Source organism: Phycodurus eques, chromosome 10 (genome assembly GCF_024500275.1).
Source record: "Phycodurus eques isolate BA_2022a chromosome 10, UOR_Pequ_1.1, whole genome shotgun sequence".
Taxonomy (NCBI): domain Eukaryota; kingdom Metazoa; phylum Chordata; class Actinopteri; order Syngnathiformes; family Syngnathidae; genus Phycodurus; species Phycodurus eques.
The window spans coordinates 14814617-14838342 of NC_084534.1; the positions used below are offsets into that span (position 1 = coordinate 14814617).

The following is a 23726-nucleotide window of genomic DNA, read 5'->3' on the forward strand; positions in this document are numbered from 1 at the left end:
CCCGCGTTGCACCGGGAGCGCGCGTTTTCGTGTCTCTCACATCCCGATTGTCGCGGGCGGGCGGTGTTTCTGTAACTTGTAAGCACATTTAACGTCTTCTGCGAGGTTCTTCGAGGAACAGATTAGAATGTACAGGTACATTGTGTTGTTGTCAACACGTTTTCTTTTGAATTCATATCACTGACTTTAACATGTTAAAAGAATAACATAATGTTAAAAGAATAACATAATGGCACGTTAGTGTCTCTTGACAACAATGTTAAGCGTCTTGAGGTCACGTGACATGACGTTTTAGGTCATCTGTGCCGTCTGCTCTAGTTTAAATTAGATCGTTTTCTCTCATTTAGTTGTATTTAACTTTTAAGAGCTGTGTGTTTATTTATATCCACTGTTATTTAAATTTGTGTGCCATATATTTTAATTGATTCATTATTTATGGACAGATTTTTATTTTCCTAAATTTAAGCACAGTGTTTGTGTACAAAGACTGCATTATGATTCAGTTGCTGACAATAATAAATACAGCGTTTTAGAAATAAAATCTAATAATTTTTTAATGAAAATTTAGGCTTACAACAGTGTTGGTCATTATGGGTGAACTTGAGGAGCTAACTATTTTTTAGGTGGTACTTGGTGTTAAAAGTTTGAGATTATATATATATATATATATATATATACAGGGTGATTGAAAAGTAACTCCCTATTTTAAAATACGTATAATTTATTCATATGTTGTAATACTTTTTTCTACATTTTTTGTGTGTCTGTTCCATGATTGTGTGTCTGTTCCATGATTAAAGGAGCAAGTCTATTCTACCAAACCAACAACTGGAAGAACTTGAAGGGCGAACACGGGTTCCTTGTGAAATCAGCTAATGCGGTTCCCAGGCGGCTTGAGAAACTGGTGGCTAATGCTGGTGCCCATATCGAATTAGAAATAAAACTCCATGCAATACACTTGCTTCTCATGTTTATTTCTGGTAAGAATTATAGTTCCGAAATAAATTACAAGTACTTAAAAATAGGGAGTTACTTTTCAGTCACCCAGAATCTTTTCTTGTCTCACTTGCCTACCCTGACGTGCGGTCAGGGTAGGCAAGTGAGGCAGAGCCTCACTGCTCCCGGTGGTCTTTCCTTTCCACTGCATGTGAATAGTAAAAAAAAAAAAAAAAAACTTATGATGACATTCAATTGTTCCATTTTAGTTCTATGGTCCATGCTTTACATTGATTTTCTTTTTCAATCCAATAATTTCAATGATTTCATCATTAAAATAGCAGAATTTTCATTTTCCTGTTCAAATGCATAGGAAGCGCAGCTACGAGTCGTGTTGAATCATCGCTCCCATGATGCTTCAAGAGACCACCCACACATCCATTCGGGCAGGCTGTGATTGGTCCGGGGCTTCACACAACAGGCATTGGTGTTTCTTCATTACATCGGCAATAATATACGTTTTATCACACATGTACTGCACTTACTGACGTTTAACAGACTGTCTAATATATTTAATGAAAGTGTGTGACATTTAGTTTTTCTTATCGACCAGAAAAGCCACTAAAACCGCACAGTGGAGTCTGGTATGTACGATGCCACAGCCAGCATGTGGCAGTGTTGAGTTGAGCTCGCACCAATCATGAATATATATATATATATATATATATATATATATATATATATATATATATATATATATATATATATATATATATATATATATATATATATATATATATGGTAGATAGATAGTGCTGGAGGGCGTGGCCCATGAACAGACTGGACCATGCTGCGACATTCACGACTGTGCATCAGCTTACTGTATTGCAAAGACAACAAAGTGTGTTTGGGGTTGATGTGTTTCCTCATTTGATAGATAGATTTACTGTAAATGTGCAGTACAGATGATTTCCAGACCCAACTATACATCAAAACATGCATTGATGTTAGTGTGTACTGTATTTTTGGTAGTGTTCTTTTTTTAGATTATTATTATTGTATCTCTTCCATTGGATACTCAAAAAGTATAGTTGATTTCAATAGAGATGAATGCATTTGTATTTGTTTTTTGCAATTTATTGTGAAAAACAAACTCAGGGCATCACAGTGGATGAGTTGTTTGCATTTTTGCCTCACAGTTCTGAGGTTTGTGATTCAAACGCTGTCTTCCTGTACTTACCAACTACACTAATGAAGAGAAACACTAAATTGTAAAAAAAAATATATATATATATGGATATTAAATACTTATAATACAATAGAAATACTACACAGGTTTTGTGAAATCTTGCTCTGTGATTTGAAAAGACCTGCAGTACGCTTTTTTATAGAACTAGTGTATTGGACTACAATGCAATTCTTTTAATGTAGATATTTTCCTGGAAGGTCCAGAGCCGCTAATGTGGGTATGTGCAGTCAGGTGCTCTGTGGATTTATTTTTAAAAATGTAGAAAAGGGAAGGATTTATCCTGAACTCCTTGGTTAGCACATGAGAGGTCACATGTTTTGCAGCCTCACAGTCTGGCTGGCATGAAAGTCTTGAGAGTGAGGGTAGCTGTGGGAAACCACAAATCACCATCATGTACTAATGGACAATATAATGATTGTACTTAGTGGAGGTCACTGCTGTGATATGTAATTTAAACAGTTTTTCAATTTAGTGGAGTGTACTTTGTCAGGATGCTCCTGCAGGCTCCTATAAACTGTCCACTGTATTCATTGAAATTTAAAATAGCTTACCTTTATTTTCAATATAATGAAGTATAAGACACACTTGTTGCTTTCTTTTGGAAAAAAATAATCATAATATTTCCTACCTAAGTCTCTTTTAAAACTGAAAACTGACCATATCACTGTTTGAAACATCAGTTATTAATTCTAGTGTATATTAATTATATATATATATATATATATTTTTTTTTGTTGATGGTATTTGCATCTATTTATTTAAATCAATTCACTTTAATAGCCTCTTTATAAACTGTGGGGCAACTTTAACTACAGTTAGAGCCAGAATATTTGAATTTAATGTAATGTTTTTTTTAGGATTTTGTTGATGTACGTACAACACCACAATGGATGAGAAATAAAACAATTAGAATGTGAAGTGTTGCTTTTCAACTGTAATTCAAGCGTTATTCAAACAAAACAAAAAAAGGGCATATGCCAGTACTCAAGTGCTCAAAGGTATTTGGACAAAGAGACTGTACTGTTAAGTGACATACAGTGTATTGATATTTGTAATATTCGGCTGAAAATCATTTGCAGTTAAGGACTGCCTCAAGTCTGGAGGCCACGGACATCACCAATTTCAAAATTACATCACTGGAGATGCTTTGCCAGATCTTCACTGCACATGCTGCTTGTTTGTGGATGTTGCTGCCTACACTTTTGTCTTCAGTGTGTGAAAATCATGCTCATTTGGCTTGAGCTCAAGGCACAAATTTTGGCTATTGAAAGACATTCTATTGCTTTACCTTCAAAATGTTATTATTTCTGCGGCACGGTGGACGACTGGTTAGAGCGTCAGCCTCACAGTTCTGAGGACCCGGGTTCAATCCCCGGCCCCACCTGTGTGGAGTTTGCATGTTCTCCCCGTGCCTGCGTGGGTTTTCTCCGGGCACTCCGGTTTCCTCCCACATCCCAAAAACATGCATGAATTGGAGACTCTAAATTGCCCGTAGGCACGACTGGGAGTGCGAATGGTTGTTTGTTCCTATGTGCCCTGCGATTGGCTGGCAACCAGTTCAGGGTGTACCCCGCCTCCTGCCCGATGGCAGCTGGGATTGGCTCCAGCACGCTCCGCGACCCTAGTGAGGAGAAGCGGCTCAGAAAATGGATGGATGGATGTTATTATTTCATACTATGTTGACTGTCATTATCCAGCTGCACTGTGAGTCACCATCCCGTACCGTACTATATGGTAGGTTTTGTGCATTCAACTGAATATGAGCAGAGTATAATCCTATACACCTCTCAATTTATTTTTTTATTATTTATATATTTTTTTCCCATTTAGGAGCAGTTAGCAGCCACACGTGAAAACACTGCCTGGTGTTGTATGCCTTGGGTCATCCATAGTCTTCTGCTACAAGTTGACCTTGGTTTGATCTGGCCAAAGAATGCAATTCCAGAAAATGTGAGCCTGTTTTTAAATGTCCCCCACCCACCCCAATATAATATATTAGACTTAAAATGGCTGTAATTCCAAACAGTAAAAGGCACATTTTTGTAAAACCATGTATCTACATGGAACACGAGTTCGCCTGTGATTCTCATGACGGCTGGTAAGAGTAGCCTGAGGTGAAAAACCAGGGTTGCGAAGAATGTTGAAATAAAAGGATGCTTTTGATTTGCCATTTGCCCTTTCAGCCTGTGACACGCAAACACACATAGCTGAAAAGTCATACGCCTCACACACTGGCATGAGATGTTAATGTGTGACGTGCACAAAATTATATGTTTATCTTTCCAGGAACAAAACCTCATTGGCATCATTGAAGCACCGAAAACTGTGGTTCTCAACCGTTGTCACGCTGGACTCGCGTTTTCCTATTGTTGTTAAGTCGCAAGTCGCAAACTGAAGTGGTAAACTGAGGACCAGCTGAAATTGTTTACCAGCTGTCTGCAACCCACCTATAATTATTCCGCCACCAACTTTTGTGTCTCGACCTACCGGTTGAGAATCACCACTATAAAAAAAAGGAACAATCTGAATTATTTAATGTGTTGGGCACAGTTCAATCAAGCAAAAGTTAATATAAAAATTGCTTAATTAATGTCTGTGGCTGTGCAAAAGAAAAGTTGTGCAAAAGGTGGGTGGTGCCAGCTTACAGACCAGCAGTGATGTCAGAGGGCTGAAGAATGTTTATGTTAATTCTGGTTCAGGAGATTCTTAAAGAGAGTGAGGACTTTTCCAAAGGCTCTGTGGGCGTTACGTTTGGGTTCAGGAGTCATTGGTGAGGTTTGGGGTTCTGGGAAGAGACGCACAACCTAAGACAGGATGAAGACTCTGCTGCTGATGATGATGATGGCTTTGGCCTTGATATCTACCACTGCACAAAGTAAGTCAGATAATTGATAAATGTTGGTCAAATGTCTGCTTTTATAAATTATCCTTTTGTAACCCCATTGTGATATGGTTCTTCTGTAAAAACAAACATAAGTGTTGTTAATTACCACGACTAATATGATTCCACACATGATGCGTCTCATTAATTTAAGCATGTCACAGTCTGTTTGACTTTATTGTGTTTGTTTGGACAACAAATTGAGGGGGCAAATTAATGGTTTCACACCTTTTGTCACACTGGCACAACCAAGAAAGACATACAGTATAAACAACTACCTGTATATCATACAGCAAATAATTCATGAAGTGCAGAATTTGGGCACACAGTGTAACCATATTTTTAATACTTAATTAAATAAATATTTACTGGTTTTAATCCGAGATAGTATCGATATTTAATCCTAGTGTTCATTTTTAACCAAGTGTACTTAAAATGTAACAAACATTCTACAGTATATGGACCCCTCCAGTTATTTTCTAAATCAAACATATTCATGGTCATGGTTCCATCACTGTGTAAATATACATTGATTATCTGGAGATCCATCAACCACAACTTGTCAAACTGTAAATCACATAATGCATACATACATGCGCACGTAGACGCAAGGGTGTGGGAGCCCTCATTCCTGAAGTGAAGATTACGGATGTTGCTGCTCAGCTGATGGTCACATGAAAAGGCTTGAGGGGGTTTGCAGGTCGTGTGATTTGCACCGCCTCAAACTCCTCAACTCGAAAATCATTGACCATTTCTTATTCTCTATGGCTTCTATAAGCAGGTGTATGGGTTCAAATAATTGATTAAGTTTATTACAGCATACAAATATCTGCTTTGAAAATACATACTAACTTTTGTAATTTTATGTAGTCAAGTATGAGGTGATGGTAAAGTTACACAGCATCATAGTTAATGCTTGTAATTATGACAATATCTACAAATAGAATTAAAGTATGTTTTTTTTTTTAGTCTTTTAATTGATTGCTTTATCACACGTCAATGACCTTTCATTCAGAGGCTCGAAGTCATTTCACACGTTACCGCTCATGGAACTCACGCATGTACCCCGTGTGGAAGGAGGGAGACCCAAGATTCAGAAACTGTTGGTCTGGTAAGGATGATCATTTGCTGTTTAGATCTACAATTCATTCTCTCTGACAACATAAACAATGGAAAGTTATCTTGCGCTTCTTCATCTTCTTCAGGTGGTCCAGTTACGTTTAATCTCAAGAACGATGCGCCCACACTGCTTGGAGCAAAATCAACCTTTAGTATTAATCTTAATTTCCCTCCAAACCAAACTGCGCTTGCTGATGGGCAGGTGGTCTGGGCACGTAACTGCACAGTTGATGGTAAGTCCGTGGAAAGTGAGATCCAGAAGTAGTGCTGTATCATGACATGAAAACAAACGTCTAAGCATCTAAAACGATCATGAGATTAACAAATGAGATAAACAAAAGATAAACAAGATAAAACAAGGTAATATTGTTCAAATTTCAGTTATACTGTCAGAGATGTTTCATCACAGATGTACCATTGTTTATTATTGTAGTTTGCAGTGGTATACAACATCATAATTAGATGTGTTTAGATTATTCTGCCCTACCTTTACAGCTACTGTAAATGTGGTAACCTAGGGAAACTTATCTGCAGGGCAACAGTATCAGGCGGGCCAGGCTGTGTATCCAGCCCAAAGCAATGAGTTCAATTGGGTGTTCCCTGATGGCACGCCTTTCACCTGGACCCGGGACAGGAAGCCCCACTATGTGTATGTTTGGAAGACATGGGGTAAGACTATTGCATTTACACAGCAAAACCTTTTTGTCACATGTGTACTTGGATGTTGTCAAGTTTAACATGTCCAATCTGTCAGATAGTGAAATATCAACTAATTTAAATGGCACCTTAGTGTGACATTGACTTTAATTTCTGAATATTTTTCAGCAATACGTAGTTTGTAACATTTCTAGCAAAAAAGATACCCATTAAACAAATTAAAAAAAATAACACTTCAAATCATATATCCAGGTCCACGATATGAATAACTGTAAAAAAATTACCGTGAAATGTACAACAAAAGGCTGTAAAATAATGACAGAAAGAAATACAAATTTAAAAAAAAAACACTGAAACAGTGTTAGTTTGAGTAATATTTAGTAAATTACAAAATATATATATATATATATATATATATAGTTCATAAGAGAACATGCAAACTCCGCACAGGCGGGGCTGGGGATTGAACCCCAGTCCTCAGAACTGTGAGGTAGACGCTCTAACCAGAAACTCTGATCAACCAAATAACCACGCAAGAGATAATCAAGTAGTTAAATGGTGATTTCCAGCCAGGCCAGCCTGGCGCTTATCACTATGAATATTGAAATGGAGCTGTTGTGACATTATCTGTATCATCTTACAACAATATTTCCTGATGTAATTTCATTTTCTAAAACAATTAAGTTAGGCTTGGAAGGCTGAATGTACACTTTATTGAAGTAAATTCTGCTATCCAGGAGCAGAAAAATAGTACCCCCCCCCCCCCCCCCCCAAATAATTAAAGCACAAACAGTCAATTAAATAAAATAAAAAAGTGATTATATCACTTGTTTTTCAATTTTCACCATTATGTGCATGAACATAGGCATTATATGGTTAAGTTACTGAATATAAAAAATGGATGGAAATGACAATCCTGGTTTTCTCCACACTGTGCCATTAAGACGAGTTTGTGCAATATTTGCTCATATTTATGATCACATGTTACAGGTAAGTACTGGCAGGTGGCAGACGGGCCCTCCTCCTCGCTCGCCATCTCAACAGACGGTCTCTCCCTGGGCTCCTACAGCATGGAGGTTGTCATCTATCACTGCCGTGGAAAAAACAAGTTTATCCCCCTCGGCTATGCCTCCACGGTCTTCACAATCACGGGTGAGGGTTAGGGTTAACCTTTGTTATGGAACTTTTGTTATGTTATCTTACGTCTCATTACAACATCTGTATTGTGTCTCTTCATCATCAGACCAAGTTCCCTTTACTGTATCCCTGGCTCAAGTCAATGACATAAACCAAGACGACTCAAACTTCATCCAGAACCGCGCCGTTGCTTTCAGCGTCAACCTTCATGATCCCAGCCAATACTTGAGTAGTGCTGATATCAGCTTCAGCTGGGACTTTGGAGACAGCACTGGAACGCTGATCTCCAGGGAGCGGACGGTCACGCACACATACCTTGCAGTCGGGAGCTTCAAACCTCAAGTGGTCCTGATGGCGAGCATCCCCAATGGTTGTGTAAACCCCTCAGCTGGTAAGATTTTTAAATGTGGAACTGTTAGCACTCACATAAACAGCGCCTGGAGGTGTGTCAAAGGCTATTACATACAGTACATGAGCAGCATGATGGGTTTTATGGCACAGTCATCATTCCACTTGATACAGTGCAGTCACATTAAAATTCATTTCTGGCCAATAAATGATAATGAAACCACTAAAAATGTCATTTAGTAAGTGTTCATGTTCTATACTTTAGAATAGCTATATTTCTTATTGAGAATACAAAGAAATTATCAGGGACATGCACTTACTGGCCACAACATTAGGTAAACCTGAACAATCTAATGAGATTCAACACAACAGCTTTATCAAAAGATTATACTGTCAAAGTAAGCGTGATTGATCACTTGATTGATACTGCCAGATAGGTATTCATTTAAAAATGTGTTTATCGTTGTGTTGTAGTTTGGTTAGTTAGTTAGTTAGTTCGTTCGTTCGTCTCTCGCCCGAAGATAGCTGGGATAGGCTCCAGCACTCCCCCGACCCTTGTGAGGATAACCGGCTCGGATACTGGATGGATGGATGTCATGGCTGAATTGAAGTGAAGTTTGAAGCTAACTCTGCACTTTTCCATCAGGAGTTCCGGTTGCCTCTGCTGTACCGGTTGTAGTTGTGACCCCTGACACTGACCCAGCAGCAGCAGCAGCAGCTGACGAGCCTGTCCCTGATGCCACTCCAGTGGAAGCCTCTGTGCAGCCGGCCGAAACCACCGCCAACACAGTCGACGCAGAGGCAGCAATTGATGCAGGAGCGGAGGAAGTAGTGGCTGTCACAGCAGCCACTGCAGTGATTGACACAGCCGTTGCTCCAGTAGAACAAGTTCTAGCCCCCACTGCTGCTCCTGCCGCAGAGGTTGAAGTCGCTGCTGAAGATGCTGCTGCCGGCCAGGTGGCCACCACTGCACCTCTTGAACCCGCAGCTGAAGACGCAGCAGAGGTTGAAACCGCTGCTGTGAACGAAGTAACTGATGAAGCTGCAGAGAATGTTCCCGTGGTTGACGTAGCTGCTTCCGAGGCCCCAGTCGCAGTAGGTGTAGCAGCTACAGTCCTCCCGGAGGCCGTTGTCCCTGAAGTCACCGTAGCGGCGGAAGAAGAAGCTGCGGTTGCTGCTGCTGCTGAGGATGCTGCAGAGGTGGTCCAGACTGAAACAGCAGCCCCCGCTGTTAATGTTGTAGTCCCCGCAGCCACTGAGAGCGCCACTGTAGAAGAAGCAGAGGCAGCTGATGCTGAATTAGAAATGACTGAGAGTGACAGCGATGTTGCTGTCGCTACTGCAGCTCCAGCAGGTGTGTCAATAATGCACTTATGCCACATTAGTGACATTATTCGCATTTAGAAAATAGTGGGACAATCATTTGGGTATTGTAAAACCACAGTATCCGCTTTTGCTGTCTCGTGCTTTTTTTTATGCATAGTACAAATAACAAAATGATTCATCAGTCTACAAATGTAAAATTTTGCCCCAAAGCCACACCCACCCACTCTTTATTTTAAATGACAAACCCCTAAATAGAAGGAAATTACTTACTTATTTAAAAAAGAATTATAAGAATTATGGGATACATTCATTAATATACATTCATTGTACAATTGAATCACTCCCCTGTGCAGTGTTAGCTATAAACAACATAACAGAAAGGAAAATATTGCCATCCCATAATGCATATTACAACTGTATGCTTTTCGAATTCAAATTTCTTCCAGAGCAAATGTACTAAGCTTCACAGACAACAAACAATGTGTGAAAGTCTCAATGCAAAATCTCCACTCTACAATTTTCAGCAGATTATGAAGCGGTTCTAACCGAAGGGGAAGTCCAAGCTGAAGTGGAAGCAGATCCGGCACAAGTTGCCCTTGTTGTGGTCAAAAGACAAGCACCAGAAGTTTCGGCAGCATGCATGGTCTACCGTTACGGCTCCCTCGTCACCTCTGTCGATGTTGTCCGTAAGTCGCCAAACCTGTAAGGATTCTATACTTGTGTATAACTCAATAGAAATAGTGTGGGCTCATGATGTTCTTTTTGTTTTTAATCATGCAGAGGGTATTGAGAGTGTTGAGATTGTACAGATTTCCAATGTTGTGTTGCTGGCAACTGAGCTGGATCAGAATGCCGTGGATGTCACCGTTAGCTGTCAAGGAAGGTGAGGGATCACAATGCATGAAAACACTGTACGGCTGAATCACTGATGTCACATGGTGTCTCTGTTTGTTAGCCTGTCAGCATATACATTTTTAACCTGGTGAGCGCCAAAATGGAAGTAATTTGTATTAGTTGAAATGTTCAATAAAGTGTAGAGTTTTACTCTTACGTGCAACAACATTAGGCAAAATCCTGGGGGGCATTCAAACGGGTTTGGGTGGGCATAGAATAACTCTAGTTCTAGACCAGGGAATCTGTGCATCTCTAATTTGCATAATAAAGACAAAAGCATACCCATTTTTTAATTAATATCTCTTCGACAGAAACAAAACAGCCTTTGTGAATGTTTGGTTCATCAGATTGTTTCTTTTTTTAAAACCTAGTGATCTTTCTCCTAGTTTACCAAGTGAGGTCTGCACAGTCGTTTCGGATGCTGAGTGTATCACCCCAGTGGAAACTGTCTGCAGCGTGGCCACGCCCTCTCCTGACTGCCAAATGGTCCTTCGCCAGTTCTTCAATGAGTCTGGTGTTTTCTGTCTCAATGTCTCCTTGACTAATGATGTCAGTCTTGCCATGGCAAGTGCTCATGTCATCGTGGCAGTAGGTGGGTGTATGAAACATTCATTAAAGTCACTCACTGATTTGATTGTTCAATCATTTTTTGTAATTTGCTTCCCATCACAGCCTCGGGTGGTTCCCCAGCTGGAACTGCTGCCATAATCATTGGTGTGTTGGTTCTTGCCTGTGTGGTTTGCTGTATTGGTTTGATGTACAGGTGAGCCACCAGGTTTTGGGTCATTTAAAAAAAAAAAAAGGTTGAAGACCTTCACCAAGACTTTTGTCACCTGTAAAGCAATTGGGAACGCAAAGTCTGAATTTTTGGAAATTGACCAAATGTATTCTTGAGCAAATGAAACAAAAGTCTTCATAAGCGAAATAAATTTTACAGTAATATGATTTGACAGAGATGTAAGCAAACATGGTGGATGCACTATTCCATGCAATTGACATTACTGTTTGACATTATAGCTTCGAACCATAGGTAATTGGTTTCCACATTTCTATTAGTTCAGGTACAACCAAATTTATCTCAATCAAATTAACAACTTTGATCATTTTTTTCAGGTTATGAATGTGGCCATGGGTTGTGGTTGTGCTTCACTTTGTGAACTTTGATGCATCTAAATTCCTCATGCACAATTATGCCTAGCGACTGAGTGCCTCCCATCAATCATGAAGAAGTTAAGCAGCAATTTATTTCATAATGTCATAAATAATACCATTGGAAGTGCAGTGATTCACATAGCTGACTGTCCTGATTCCCACTCAATTGCCCATTTACATTTGCCCCAAAATTGATGGGCAACCTGTCCAGGGTGTCAGCCTTCCTCGTAACCCTCAACAACAATTACACCAGAGAGTTTTATTGGAACAACCTTCGTGAAATAGCTATCCATTATAGAAAAAAAAATCAATAATATCCAGCAAAAATACATTGGCACACAAATAAGGGTACACACAAAGGGTAACATTAACATATGCTGCTCGGAGGTTATAAAGCTGCTTGTAACGGCTGTTATTGATATTTGACTTTCATGAAATCCTCTGACTTGAATAGCATCTATACAGGAATTTAAGGTAGTGTTCTCATCTATACAGTGAAATCTCATTACCTCTCATCTTTATATGGCTTCAAACAGGCGAGTCAAGCTGTACCAGCCACTGAGAGAAGACAGTGATGGCGGCAGCTCCGCAGTTACGTCAGTGCCATTGTTGTTGTGGAAGATGCTGATGCGACAGTCGCCTGGAGAGAGCCGTCCACTGCTTCAGGGGAGGATTGTGTGAATATGAACACCACAGTGTACTAAATATCCGATTAAAAAACTCTACAACATTTATCTATATACTCTATGATCGTCTTGAAATAAACAAGAGAGCAAAGCTCGACACGAAGATGAGAAAAACCTAAACAATTTTAGTGTCTGGGATATTTATTTTGCCTTATATATTTGTGTAAACTGGCCATAATTGTTGACCTTATTTTATATATAACCTAAATAGGAAAATCAAGGTTTGCTAATTTGCTTCCAAATCTAAGAACTTCTCCCATATCACAGAGCACCAGTGTTCTAATGTGAATAAAATGCTATTTTATCCCTTTAACCTGTTTCCCTCTTTTATAATGATACTTACTTACCTCATTTCTGCAACAATACCGTACGCTTTTGTTGTCCCACAGACTGCTTTCACGTAAAACTCTATTTTTGATGTAAAGGTATGGAAACACATGAAAAAAACATTATTTAAAATATAACTCGCCGTCACTCTGAATGTAGCTGTAATTAGTGGGATCCCTGCACTTTCCAGTCAAACAGCTTGTCCCATCTTTGGGTAGGAGACAATGACACCTAAAGTGTTGTACTTATGTCAGGCCTAGTGCATAATCAGAGAGGATACTGGTAATATTGCTTATTGCTTCAATTGCAGCGGCACAGTGAGAGACTGGTTAGCACATCTGCCTCACAGTTCTGAGGACCTGGGTTCAAATCCGGCCTCACCTGTGTGGAGTTTGCATGTTCTCCCTGTGCCTGCGTGGGTTTTTTCGGCTACTCCGGTTTCCTCCCACATCCCGAACACATGCATGGTAGGTTAAGTGAAAACTCTAAATTGCCCATAGATGTGAATGAGAAGATGTGAATTAAGCGGGACGGAAAACGAATGAATGAATGCTTCATTTGCGAGCCTGTTGCCACTTGTTATGCAAAGCGGGACTGGTGTATGAGAAATCGTATAATCCGTGGTAAACCGTATTATAAGTAGGACTGCTGATATTGTCTCTTAATTGCAGCTTACTTTTTCTTGGAAATTTTAGGCTCCTCTTCTCTATCATCCTATGGCCTTTTCCATTTTTCAAAGACGCTCCCCAAAGAAGTTTATTTTTTTACTCATTTTTGCTATCTTGTGGGCTTACCATTTTACTACCCTATCATGTTACCGGGACGAGCAGTTTGGCGTGTACGGAGGCACAGGCGGATGCATCTGATTTTCATAATAAAACTTATTTCATACTCTGATCATAAATAAAATAGTGCGGCCGGGTACCAAATGTCCCACGGACCAGTATTGGTCCACGGCCCGGTGGTTGGGGACCACTGCCTACATAAAATCTGCACAGTCATATCTTGAACATCCAGATCCACAAAGTCTTGGGATAGCTTCATGTGTCAGGCAGAATGCACAAAGGTCTGCATGCTAGTAACATGCTTGTCACATGACACTCTCCGGTGCTGCAAGGAATGCTGACGTCAATGTAGGAAACACATTTAATTAAGGTGGCTAAAGGACTGGAACAAATACTGATAATAAATGATGCCCTTTGTAACATTGTGAGCATACTGCATGAGTCAGCTTGCTCATAACGGATGTTGTGTTCTGTGCTCATGTCTGATTTTATTGATTTGTAAATTATTGTGACGGATCTGTCATCAGGAGGCACCTTGTGGAAGCTACAAAATGACCTTCCTGGCTATCGTGTCTTCCTTTTTCTTTTTTTTTCCCCAAAATGTACTCCATATCTTCCAGAGCTGCAGTATTCCAGTACTCTGATTGCTAAATAGCCGTTTCTCATCCCAGGCTGATGATTGGGCTCTTGGTAACTGGTTTCCATTTTTAACAACTGATGCGCCTGGCCATGCGACCACGTTGCTTTGGACATAATTTTTCACAGCCCAGACAACAACGCTAACTTGGTTGAACTTGCAGACCGGTCACACGCATCCTCATTCATGCCACAAAGATTCAATCAATGTCAGAGAGGTACAGTATCATGATTTGTCTGCCAAGACATGATGTCTTATGTCAAAGCAATTATCTAATTTGGAGCTCTGTGCATTTACCATGACATACATACATGTTTCTTTATGAGGTCTTTTGCCTTCGAAGCCGAGATCCTCTTTATATCCCCAATCTGCTGATATCTAGATACCCATTAAGATATGAAACCTGACACACATCCTGCGAGTGGAAATGGAAACAGACACTGTAGCTCGATCTTGTCCATGATTGGATTTATGGTTCCTCTGGTGTTTCTCTGAGAAGCAGAAGGATCAATCCCTAATGGTAACATCTGGCAAGGGGTTGCGTTACTGGTACAGCTGAGTCCCGCATAAAAAAAAAAACATTAAATGTGTGGGTGTTTAATGAGTGTTGGCTCTCTCCCTGATCAAGTGTGATACCCCACATGCTTCAAAGAAGGCCATATGTGCTTGATGGAGCTAAATGTTTTAATCCCCCAAAAAATGTGAAGAAGCGAAAGTAAATGTGCTGTGAGCAGAGAGAGTAGAACAGGGGGAAAGGAAGGCTATACCACAATGCAGGTTGATTAGATTACAGAAGACAAGGATGAACACAGACCATTTATGACACACAAGGCCAGACATCGGTGGTAGCAGACATGCAGGACAAGATGGAGGAAAATTTAAAAAATTGTCAATCAAATGGTCGGTCGCATTTGGATAAAAAAGAGAAATGGAATAAAATTATTTGTGTGTAGATGCTCCAGAAGAAACCCATTACTGACATTTCATCACAAGAAGTGATGAATGCACTCTCTGTGAAGTTTTTTAAAAAGAAAACATTGTAGTATATATTACATGCACATTTGGTGGTGTAGGACTTTTGATATACAAAAGAGAGTATGAAGCAGAACTGGTCATGCCGTGCCACACCCATTCACTGAGCATGCTCAGAATGACATCAACTTTATGCTGGAGTGATTGTCTGTCTGCAGAGCCCAATTAAAATGACCATAGAGCACACACGTGCACATGCACGCGTGCACGCAGGCACACACACACACACACATTCGGCAAGTGTATCCATCACTTCAGAGGACGGTAAAGCCACAACTCAGCCCAACCCATTAACCCAACCAGAAAGTCAAAGGATCAATAATATCTGGAATACACACACTTGTATATTCTCACAGATTTGAACATTCAAAAGATGGATTACAACACTCATTTAAAGTTTTAATAGCAATGTAGTGTGTTCAGTAAATCTGGGATGAAAACCTTTTTACAGTAATTTGAGATAAGAATTACAAAATGTGTTGCATATTAAACTTTATCCATTGCAAACAAAATGCACTCAACTCCTAGCATTTATGTTATCTTCCGAAGTGAGTTTGTATTTTTCATTCCCTCTGATGTATTTGACTGGTATGGATTATTGGATGTAAAGCATAAAGGCTATTGAATAACTGCAGAGTCATGGTGGTGCCACAGACGCCCAGGATGTCAATTAAGTATTGAATTACTGTAAAAGGAGAGGCAGCGGAAAGAGAATGAGAGGGAAGGAGATAAGTGGATGTAAAAAAAGGAAAGAAATAGGACTGCATTCAAACTATCCCATTAAAAGATCAGCATGAGAACACAGTTAAAAATGGAAAGGATACTACAGGTGGGAGACAGGCTGAAAACATGTGTAGAATGTGGATGAAAGAATTAAAATAAACCATGCACCACCCGCCAAAGAGGACATAACTCATAAGATAGGACGGGGTGGTCGTGAGGACACATCTTCACTTATTGGAGCAGTAATGTGATGTCTCTTCGTTACATAAAAGGGTGGAGCTGTCCAGACAGAGACTGGTGCTGGAAGGAGAGGCAGGCTCCCTCTCTGCAAGGAAGGGAGTGGCCTGAGTCGACATGCCGAAGAGTGATGGAGGAAGGAAGGGCGGGGTGAGGAATTACAAGCAAATGTGCAATATATAAACCTCCAGCACTGGTTTGAGGACACTCTCCAAGCCGCACCACTCCTCTCTCCTAAGAGACCAGACCAAGATACCAACCATGAGCCATTCTTCTATGCATTCCTCCACTTCCTACAGGCGCACCTTCGGGAGCCCACACCCTGTCTCCATGTCCTCTTATTCCAGCGTGTCCTCTCGTCCGCCTGTCTCCGGGGGTCGCTACATGCGCTCTGCGTCCCCCATGGTGTCCTCCCGCTCCACCACCTACCACCAACAACGTTCCCGCCCCAGCGTTCAACCCCAACGCCTCACCTATGACAAGGTGGATTTTACCATGGCGGAGGCCATCAACCAGGAGTTCATCACCACCCGCAGCAACGAGAAGGCCGAGCTGCAAGAGCTAAACGACCGCTTCGCCAGCTTCATCGAGAAGGTGCGTTACCTGGAGCAACAGAATGGCGCACTGCAGCAGGAGCTGACACAGTACAAAGGCCAGCAGCAGCACGGTCAGCCCAACCGCGCCACCGAGATCTTCCAGGATGAGCTGAGGGAGCTGCGACGCCAGATGGATGCCATCGGCAAGGAGAGGGACCAATACCAATTGGAGAGGGACAACCTGGCTGAGGACCTGAGCCTAGTAAAGCAGAGGTTGGTACCAACTTAGATACACACAGAAAGGTAGGTATAGTACATACAGATACATAAACCAATACATACAGATACAGAAGATAAATGCATTGATTGATACACAGGTTAATACAAATATAGATAGATAGATAGATAGATAGATAGATAGATAGATAGATAGATAGATAGATAGATAGATAGATAGATAGATAGATAGATAGATAGATAGATAGTGCTGTTGGGCGTGGCCCATCAACAGACTGGACCGTGCTGCGACATGATACAGCTCACGACTGTGCATCAGCTTATTGTATTACAAAGACAACAAAGTGTGTTTAGGGTTGATGTGTTTCCTCATTTGAGACATTAATTTAAACAAAGTCCCAGGTTTGACTTCCTCAGCTGCTTTACCAGTTTTGGGGCCCTTAAGCAAGGCAGTTAACTCCCTCAATCTTCCCAATGTTCTGGTGTGTCACTACAATTGTGTACTGACTGTGTTCACTGTGCTCAGAAAAATCATCATTTTTCAATGGCATGCATCACACATGCAAAGATGAGAAGAGAATGGCCAGAGAAAGGGTGGGGTCAGCAGAGGAGCAGGAGGAAATGGATGCAGCAGGGAAAAAAAAAATCAATGTGACTCAGTGACTCCATTAGGTGAGTTTTCACTGTCCCTTTGCGCTGATTAAATGGTGCCAGAGACCCCATTAGGAGAAAAGGCCCCCTGTAACCCACCATGAATTAAAGACGAGGGAGCCATGTGATGCTTTCCTGCTAATCTAGTTAATGTCCAGCCACTGCATGATTTTGCCCGAACAGTGGAACGGCACTTATCAACCAAATGGACAGACAATCAGGTTGGCGCAGAGAACTTTTATGTCCTCTATAGTACTGTGATCCACAGTACTTATATTTATGATTATAAATCTTGACTGCAACTTTATATTAGAAGCCATTCTGTCAGAAATAAGATATATCATTTTCATTCCAATTTGCTCGCAGGGCATTTTATACATTTTATACATTGTGGATATAAAAGATGGGGAGCATGGTTATCCTTATAAAGACAAAAGGTGACCTTATTGAACTGCATTAGTGGAAAAGGAGCAGCTGGTGTTCCCATGAGGCTCACTTCAAAAAGCCTTTTACAGGACAGCGAATCAACAAATTGATCCAGAGTGCTTTTCCCCCAACGAATACCCTTTGTGTAAAAAGATTAGTAGTGTGTATAAGGAATGTGTGTGCGTGCGTGCGTGTGTGTCTTCTAGGCTGGATGAAGAAGCCCAGAAGAGGGCAGATGCTGAGAATAACCTTGCAGCCTTCCGCAAGGTAAATAAACAGTTCACTAGTGGAAACATACAAGGTGTGTCAGAAAGGTTCCAGGACTGGTGTCACAAAAGATACTATATTTAAAATTCAAACTACCAGTTCTTCCCTTTGAAGTAATCTAGCTAGTGTTTAACGCAGTTCCCCTGTCTTCCTTGCCACGCCTTCATACACTCCTGGAAGGATTCTTATGAGATCCTCTGCAGCTCACGACTATTTTGATGTCGTCCACATCTTCAAAACGAATCCATTTGATGACTACCTTCAGCTTGGAAACAGGAAAAAAAAACAAAAAAAACAGAGTCTGGTCAAGTGAGTAGGGAGGTTGCTCCATAATGGCGATGTTCTTCTTGGCCAGGAACTCTCAGATGCTCATTGCAATGTGAATGGGTGTGTTGTAATCACGAACCAGCCACGGGTTGTCCCGCGACTCGCGGCGAAGCAAACGCCGCAAGATCTCTTTCTATAGGTGCTAGTTGATCGTCTCGCCCACACTGAAGGGGGAAACTCGTAGTTTGTGGTTTCGGTTTGAAATATATCTTTTGCGTCACCAGTTCTGGAATTTGTCTGACACACCTTGTACATCTGTCTGAATGTTTAGCAACGGACTGTTGTGAGAAGAATAAATTTATATAATGTAAGATATAAATGAACACATTTTTTTCTAACCATTGTCTTGGTTCACCACTGGATTTTTGTTTGTAGAAAATTGTACAAATAGATTCCTCTTGCATCTTCTTAAAACACCCATTTTGTTCAGTATGGAAACATGGAAAGACAATTTTAATTCAAACATACTGAATTTCAGAGGTAACAATACAGTACAGGTAATACAGTGTCGGTAATACATACAATTTGCCTAACCATAGTGCCAAAAACTATTTCTTTGTATTTTGGAAACCATAAGGATGTGGATGATGCCACGTTATCCCGTTTGGAGCTTGAGAGGAAGATTGAGTCCCTGATGGATGAAATTGAATTCCTCAAGAAGATGCATGATGAAGTAGGTGACATTCTTTTTGGGGGAAACCGTTTATTATTTTGAAAACAACGAGCATTTAATCATTGGGTCCCCTGAAAGAAGATATATAAATTGAGGTTATCAGAAAGTATCATGGCTCTGGTGGTAGAGTGGTTGTCTCCCAACCCAGAGGTTGTGGGTTTGATCCTGCGCCCTTGTGACTATGTCATAGTGTCCTTGAGCAAGATAATGAACCTTTAGTTTCTCCTGATGCTGCAAATCTCAGTAGTTGAATGAGGAGACACTGTCAAAATAAAAACTGATTTACCATTATTTCTTATCATTACAAGCACTAGGTAATTGTTTAATACAATTTGATATTAATACTAGTCTAATATATTTGACAATAAGAGTTGTTTGGTTTCAGTTTGACAATGAGTGATTGGCTATTACAATAAGCATTACAAGTGATGGTTCATAACTGTGCAAATCGTTACTGTACGTGGCACAGCAAGAACTGGTTTTTCCTGCTTGTTATTATCAGGAAATCCAGGACGTTCAGGTGAGTGTGCAGACCCAGCAGCTGAGGATGGAGGTGGACCACAGCACCCGACCAGACCTCACTGGTGCTCTGAGGGACATCAGGGCCCAGTATGAGACCATTGCAGTGAAGAACATGCAGGAATCTGAGGACTGGTATAAGTCCAAGGTTGACAACAACACACACAAAAGCAAAACACACACTCACAGATTTACTTTAATCTCAATATCATTATCTTTATGTATGTAGTTTGCAGATTTAACTGAGTCTGCCAAGCGCAATGGTGATGCTTTAAAGCAGGCCAAGCAGGAGGCCACTGAGTCCAGGAGGCAGATCCAGTCCCTGAACTGTGAGATTGATGCATTGAAGAACACGGTCAGGACAGCATTTTGTCTTCTCTTTTGCATTACATCAAATTACATGCATCATCTATAAACTTAATGTTATTCACTGCACAATTCCAGAATGAAGCGCTCCTGAGGCAGATGCGTGACATGGAGGACCAGTTCGGCAATGAGATCGCTAACTACCAGGACAACATAGGCAGATTGGAGGATGAGATCCGCAGCCTAAAAGACGAGATGGCTCGTCACCTCCGGGAATACCAGGACCTCCTCAATGTCAAGATGGCTCTAGACATTGAAATTGCCACTTACCGTAAACTACTGGAGGGGGAGGAGAGCAGGTGAGGGACGGTATTGTCCTCGTTTCAATTATATTTAACAAGAAATGAATGCCATAAAACTGGTGTCATATTTTTTCTTCAGGATCACCATGCCTATCCTCAATATTGGCATGACAAATCACATTGGTGAGCGTGGTGAGTTGTGGTTTTCCATTCAAACAGCAAACAATTAAGTTCTCAGTTTCTAGCAGTTGCTGTGTACTAGTAGCGTAAATGTAGGTCACAGGGGATGAACCCATTTGTTGACTTGTCGACTTGAGGTCTACCAACTGCTAATCGCTTTTTAATCATTTTTACATCCCGTGTTCCAATCAGCCAATTTACAGAGAATTTATGACTTGCCCGTCTGATGTTGTCGCCGTACTATAACACTCTGTGGAGGAGTGAAATGTTCAGTCAACAAGGTGACAGTCTTCATATATCTGCACGGTCCCAAAGAACGAAAATAAGCAGTTTGTGAATGAAAATAGCTACAGTAGCTTCGGCTATTCGTATCGCAGTATTAGTATTAAAATATTCATATCCATCTTTGTTGCCAAAATGATATGTCCAATAATGTGCAGGCAACAACTGAGTGATAACGAGACCTTATATCACAATACGCACCGACATCACAATACGTGTTGTGTCGTACCACTTATCGCAGAATGGCATTCGCTCATACTGTGCTACAAGCATGTGGAAATATTGTACTTAAAATGAGACCGGTAGCACAGAAATATGAAAGTCTTCCCTCAAATACAATAAAAGCGCAAGTGAAATAGAAACATCCTTATTTTTTGGGGAGCCTGGCTACAATTTGGCTTTGTTATGGAACACAAGAGAAGACCAGCCAGCTAGTTAAAGAGAAAAACATGTGCAGGGCCCCCAATTACGACAACTTAATTCAGCGTAATGATTAGTTGTATTTGTAATTATTTGTTTACATTTGGGGCGGCACAGTGAAAGTCTGTTTAGCACATATGCCTCACAGTTCAGAGGACCCAGGTTCAAATCCGACCTCGCCTGTGTGGATTTTGCATGTTCTCCCCGTGCCTGCTTAGGTTTCCTCCCACATTCCAAAAACATTCATGGTAGGTTAATTGAAGACTCTAAATTGCCCATTAGGTGTGAATGTGAGTGCGAATAGTTCAGGGTGTACCCCGCCTCTCGCCCTAAAATAGCCGGAATAGGCTCCAGCATGCCCGCGACCCTAGTGAGGATAAGCGGTACAGAGGATGGATGCATGTATGGATGCCAGTCTGTCAAAATGTCTTTATGCGAAACTGGTAAGCGGCACAAAAAAAGTTAGGGATTGATTCAACTACTACTGGACTTTCATCATATTGTAGTCGAAAGTAATTGTAATTCAAAAGTTGTTCAACTCCTTGCCGTTCATAAGAATTGCTCTTCTCAATTACAGTATATGGATATGCATCTCCATCAGTGAGGCTGATGCACATATTGCTGGACTGCCAACTATATATGGAAATACAGTTAAGGAACGCCTAAAGGCACACACGTGCGATTCGATGCAACAGGGCGAAATACAATGTGATTCACCCAATACAATTTGAAATAATTTATTATGCGGCATACTATGAACTGATATACATCGAACTACAATAAAGATGGCAAATGCCTTTCTGTGCATTTAAGAAACTACTGTTCAACAGTTCTCATTAGGTTTGTGGCATTGCACATCACTCTGTCTATTTACATAGAATGAAAATGACAGTAGTCCTATGGCTGACATGATTGACAGTAACTCTTCAATGGGAAGTGAGACAACCAATGCAAAGACGCCCTTTGCAACTCTTGGTCCAAACCCAAAATCTTCTAGTTAAAAAATACAAGTTAATTGGAAAGTAAATAATATAAAATTTGATGAATGCATCTATTTTTTCAGAGTTTGTCCTCATTAAGGCCACGGGTGTGTGGGAGCCTATCCCAGCTCACTTTGGGCGAGAAAAGAGCACAAATTGGCCTGGTTGCCAGTGAATATGTTATATTAAATGCTATAAAATGTATATTACAATGATCTCTACCTATTTCAGATTATGAACCTATACCAACCAGTGGCACCAAGAGGACTGTGTTGATAAAGACAGTTGAGACTAGAGATGGAGAGGTATGGATTCTTATGAAATAATACAGCATTGTAATTCAAATGATGCACTTTCTCATATTTTCAGTAGGCTAACCTGTCACATACACAACGGTATTAACGTTATTTTCCCATCAGGTGGTAAAGGAATCCAAGAGGGAGCAGGAGAGAGATTCGGGCCACACTGACAAAGACGACAAGGACAACTGATTCGATAATGTGAAGGCCTGTGTCGTGACAAGAACTAAAAAGCATATGAAAAAAAAAAAAGAGTAAAACTCATTTGTGTTTCAATGTCTAGCAAAGAGTAACAAAATGCAGGTGCAAAGTTAAATGAATACATTTAGACTGGTGTGTCACTTTGGTGCTATTGATGCCACCCAGCTGTTCCGAAACACAGCTGTGTCATCTGTGTGACAAAGCAGAACCGTAACCCGATCAACATACCAGACGAGGCCTTTATTTGCAGTGCAATCCCATGGAGTCCTTTGATGGCCACGTTTATAGCTCACTATGTGTTGAACAGCAGTTGAAAAGTAATAATAATAATAATAATAGCATCATTTTGCAATGCAGCTTTACATATATTCCTCAGTAAACAAAAATCACATTCCAGGAGCTTTGCTGTCTGCCTGTACCAATTATATCAAAATAAAATTAAAATAAAAAAACACGTGAAACATAAAAAAATAATGAAAAATGACCAGTTAAAGTAATGAGCTGATCTGACACAGTGAATGATCACATAATTGCAAATAAACTCAAGCAAGTCTAATGTCTCTGTCTCGTCTGCTTTGTATGAAGTCACTGGTTTAACGGTATAATTTATCCATAAATCCATTTTCTATAGCGCTTATCCTCATTCGAATCACGGGTGAGATGGAGCAAGTCTGTCCCAGCTGACTTTGGGGGAGAGGAGGGGTACAACCTGGACAGGTCGCCAGCCAATTGCAGGCCACATATAGATAAACAACCGGGGTAGGACTCGCCATTAGGCTAACACAGGCAATTGCCCCGAACAATTCATAAAAACCGATTAATTAAAGTTTTCTTCGATTTATACCAATCTATCATGATCGTTTCGAGTGCTCGCCCCTTCCTTCTCATGCAATGGACTATTCCATCTTTTTCTGGACTTGATAGAGCACTAACGAGACAAACTTGTTGGAGTGTTGTGAGGAAAATGAAGCAGTGTCATTCCAGTGGAACAGAG

General features: G+C 40.6%; 2 protein-coding genes across 4 annotated transcripts; both read left to right on the forward strand.

The window, feature by feature from the left end:
• Positions 1 to 4933: 4933 nt before the first annotated feature.
• pmela (premelanosome protein a) lies at positions 4934 to 12698 on the forward strand. 2 transcript variants are annotated; one of them, XM_061688843.1, is made up of 12 exons: positions 4934 to 5060; positions 6082 to 6177; positions 6272 to 6418; positions 6720 to 6854; positions 7833 to 7994; positions 8086 to 8370; positions 8974 to 9681; positions 10178 to 10339; positions 10434 to 10536; positions 10934 to 11139; positions 11220 to 11310; positions 12236 to 12698. In XM_061688843.1, the coding sequence occupies exons 1-12, from the start codon at positions 5000 to 5002 to the stop codon at positions 12378 to 12380; spliced, it is 2301 nt and encodes a 766-aa protein (XP_061544827.1). In that variant the 5' UTR covers positions 4934 to 4999; the 3' UTR covers positions 12381 to 12698. The 2 variants fall into 2 exon arrangements, with proteins under 2 accessions (XP_061544827.1, XP_061544828.1); XM_061688844.1 differs by having other exon boundaries at positions 10181 to 10339.
• A 3671-nt stretch (positions 12699 to 16369) lies between these two features.
• On the forward strand, positions 16370 to 23185 carry prph (peripherin). Of its 2 annotated transcripts, none has more exons than XM_061688885.1 (9): positions 16370 to 16935; positions 18183 to 18243; positions 19148 to 19243; positions 19746 to 19910; positions 19992 to 20117; positions 20207 to 20427; positions 20510 to 20569; positions 22486 to 22537; positions 22652 to 23185. In XM_061688885.1, the coding sequence occupies exons 1-9, from the start codon at positions 16388 to 16390 to the stop codon at positions 22721 to 22723; spliced, it is 1401 nt and encodes a 466-aa protein (XP_061544869.1). In that variant the 5' UTR covers positions 16370 to 16387; the 3' UTR covers positions 22724 to 23185. The 2 variants fall into 2 exon arrangements, with proteins under 2 accessions (XP_061544869.1, XP_061544868.1); XM_061688884.1 differs by having other exon boundaries at positions 20510 to 20562; positions 22464 to 22537.
• Positions 23186 to 23726: the final 541 nt, after the last annotated feature.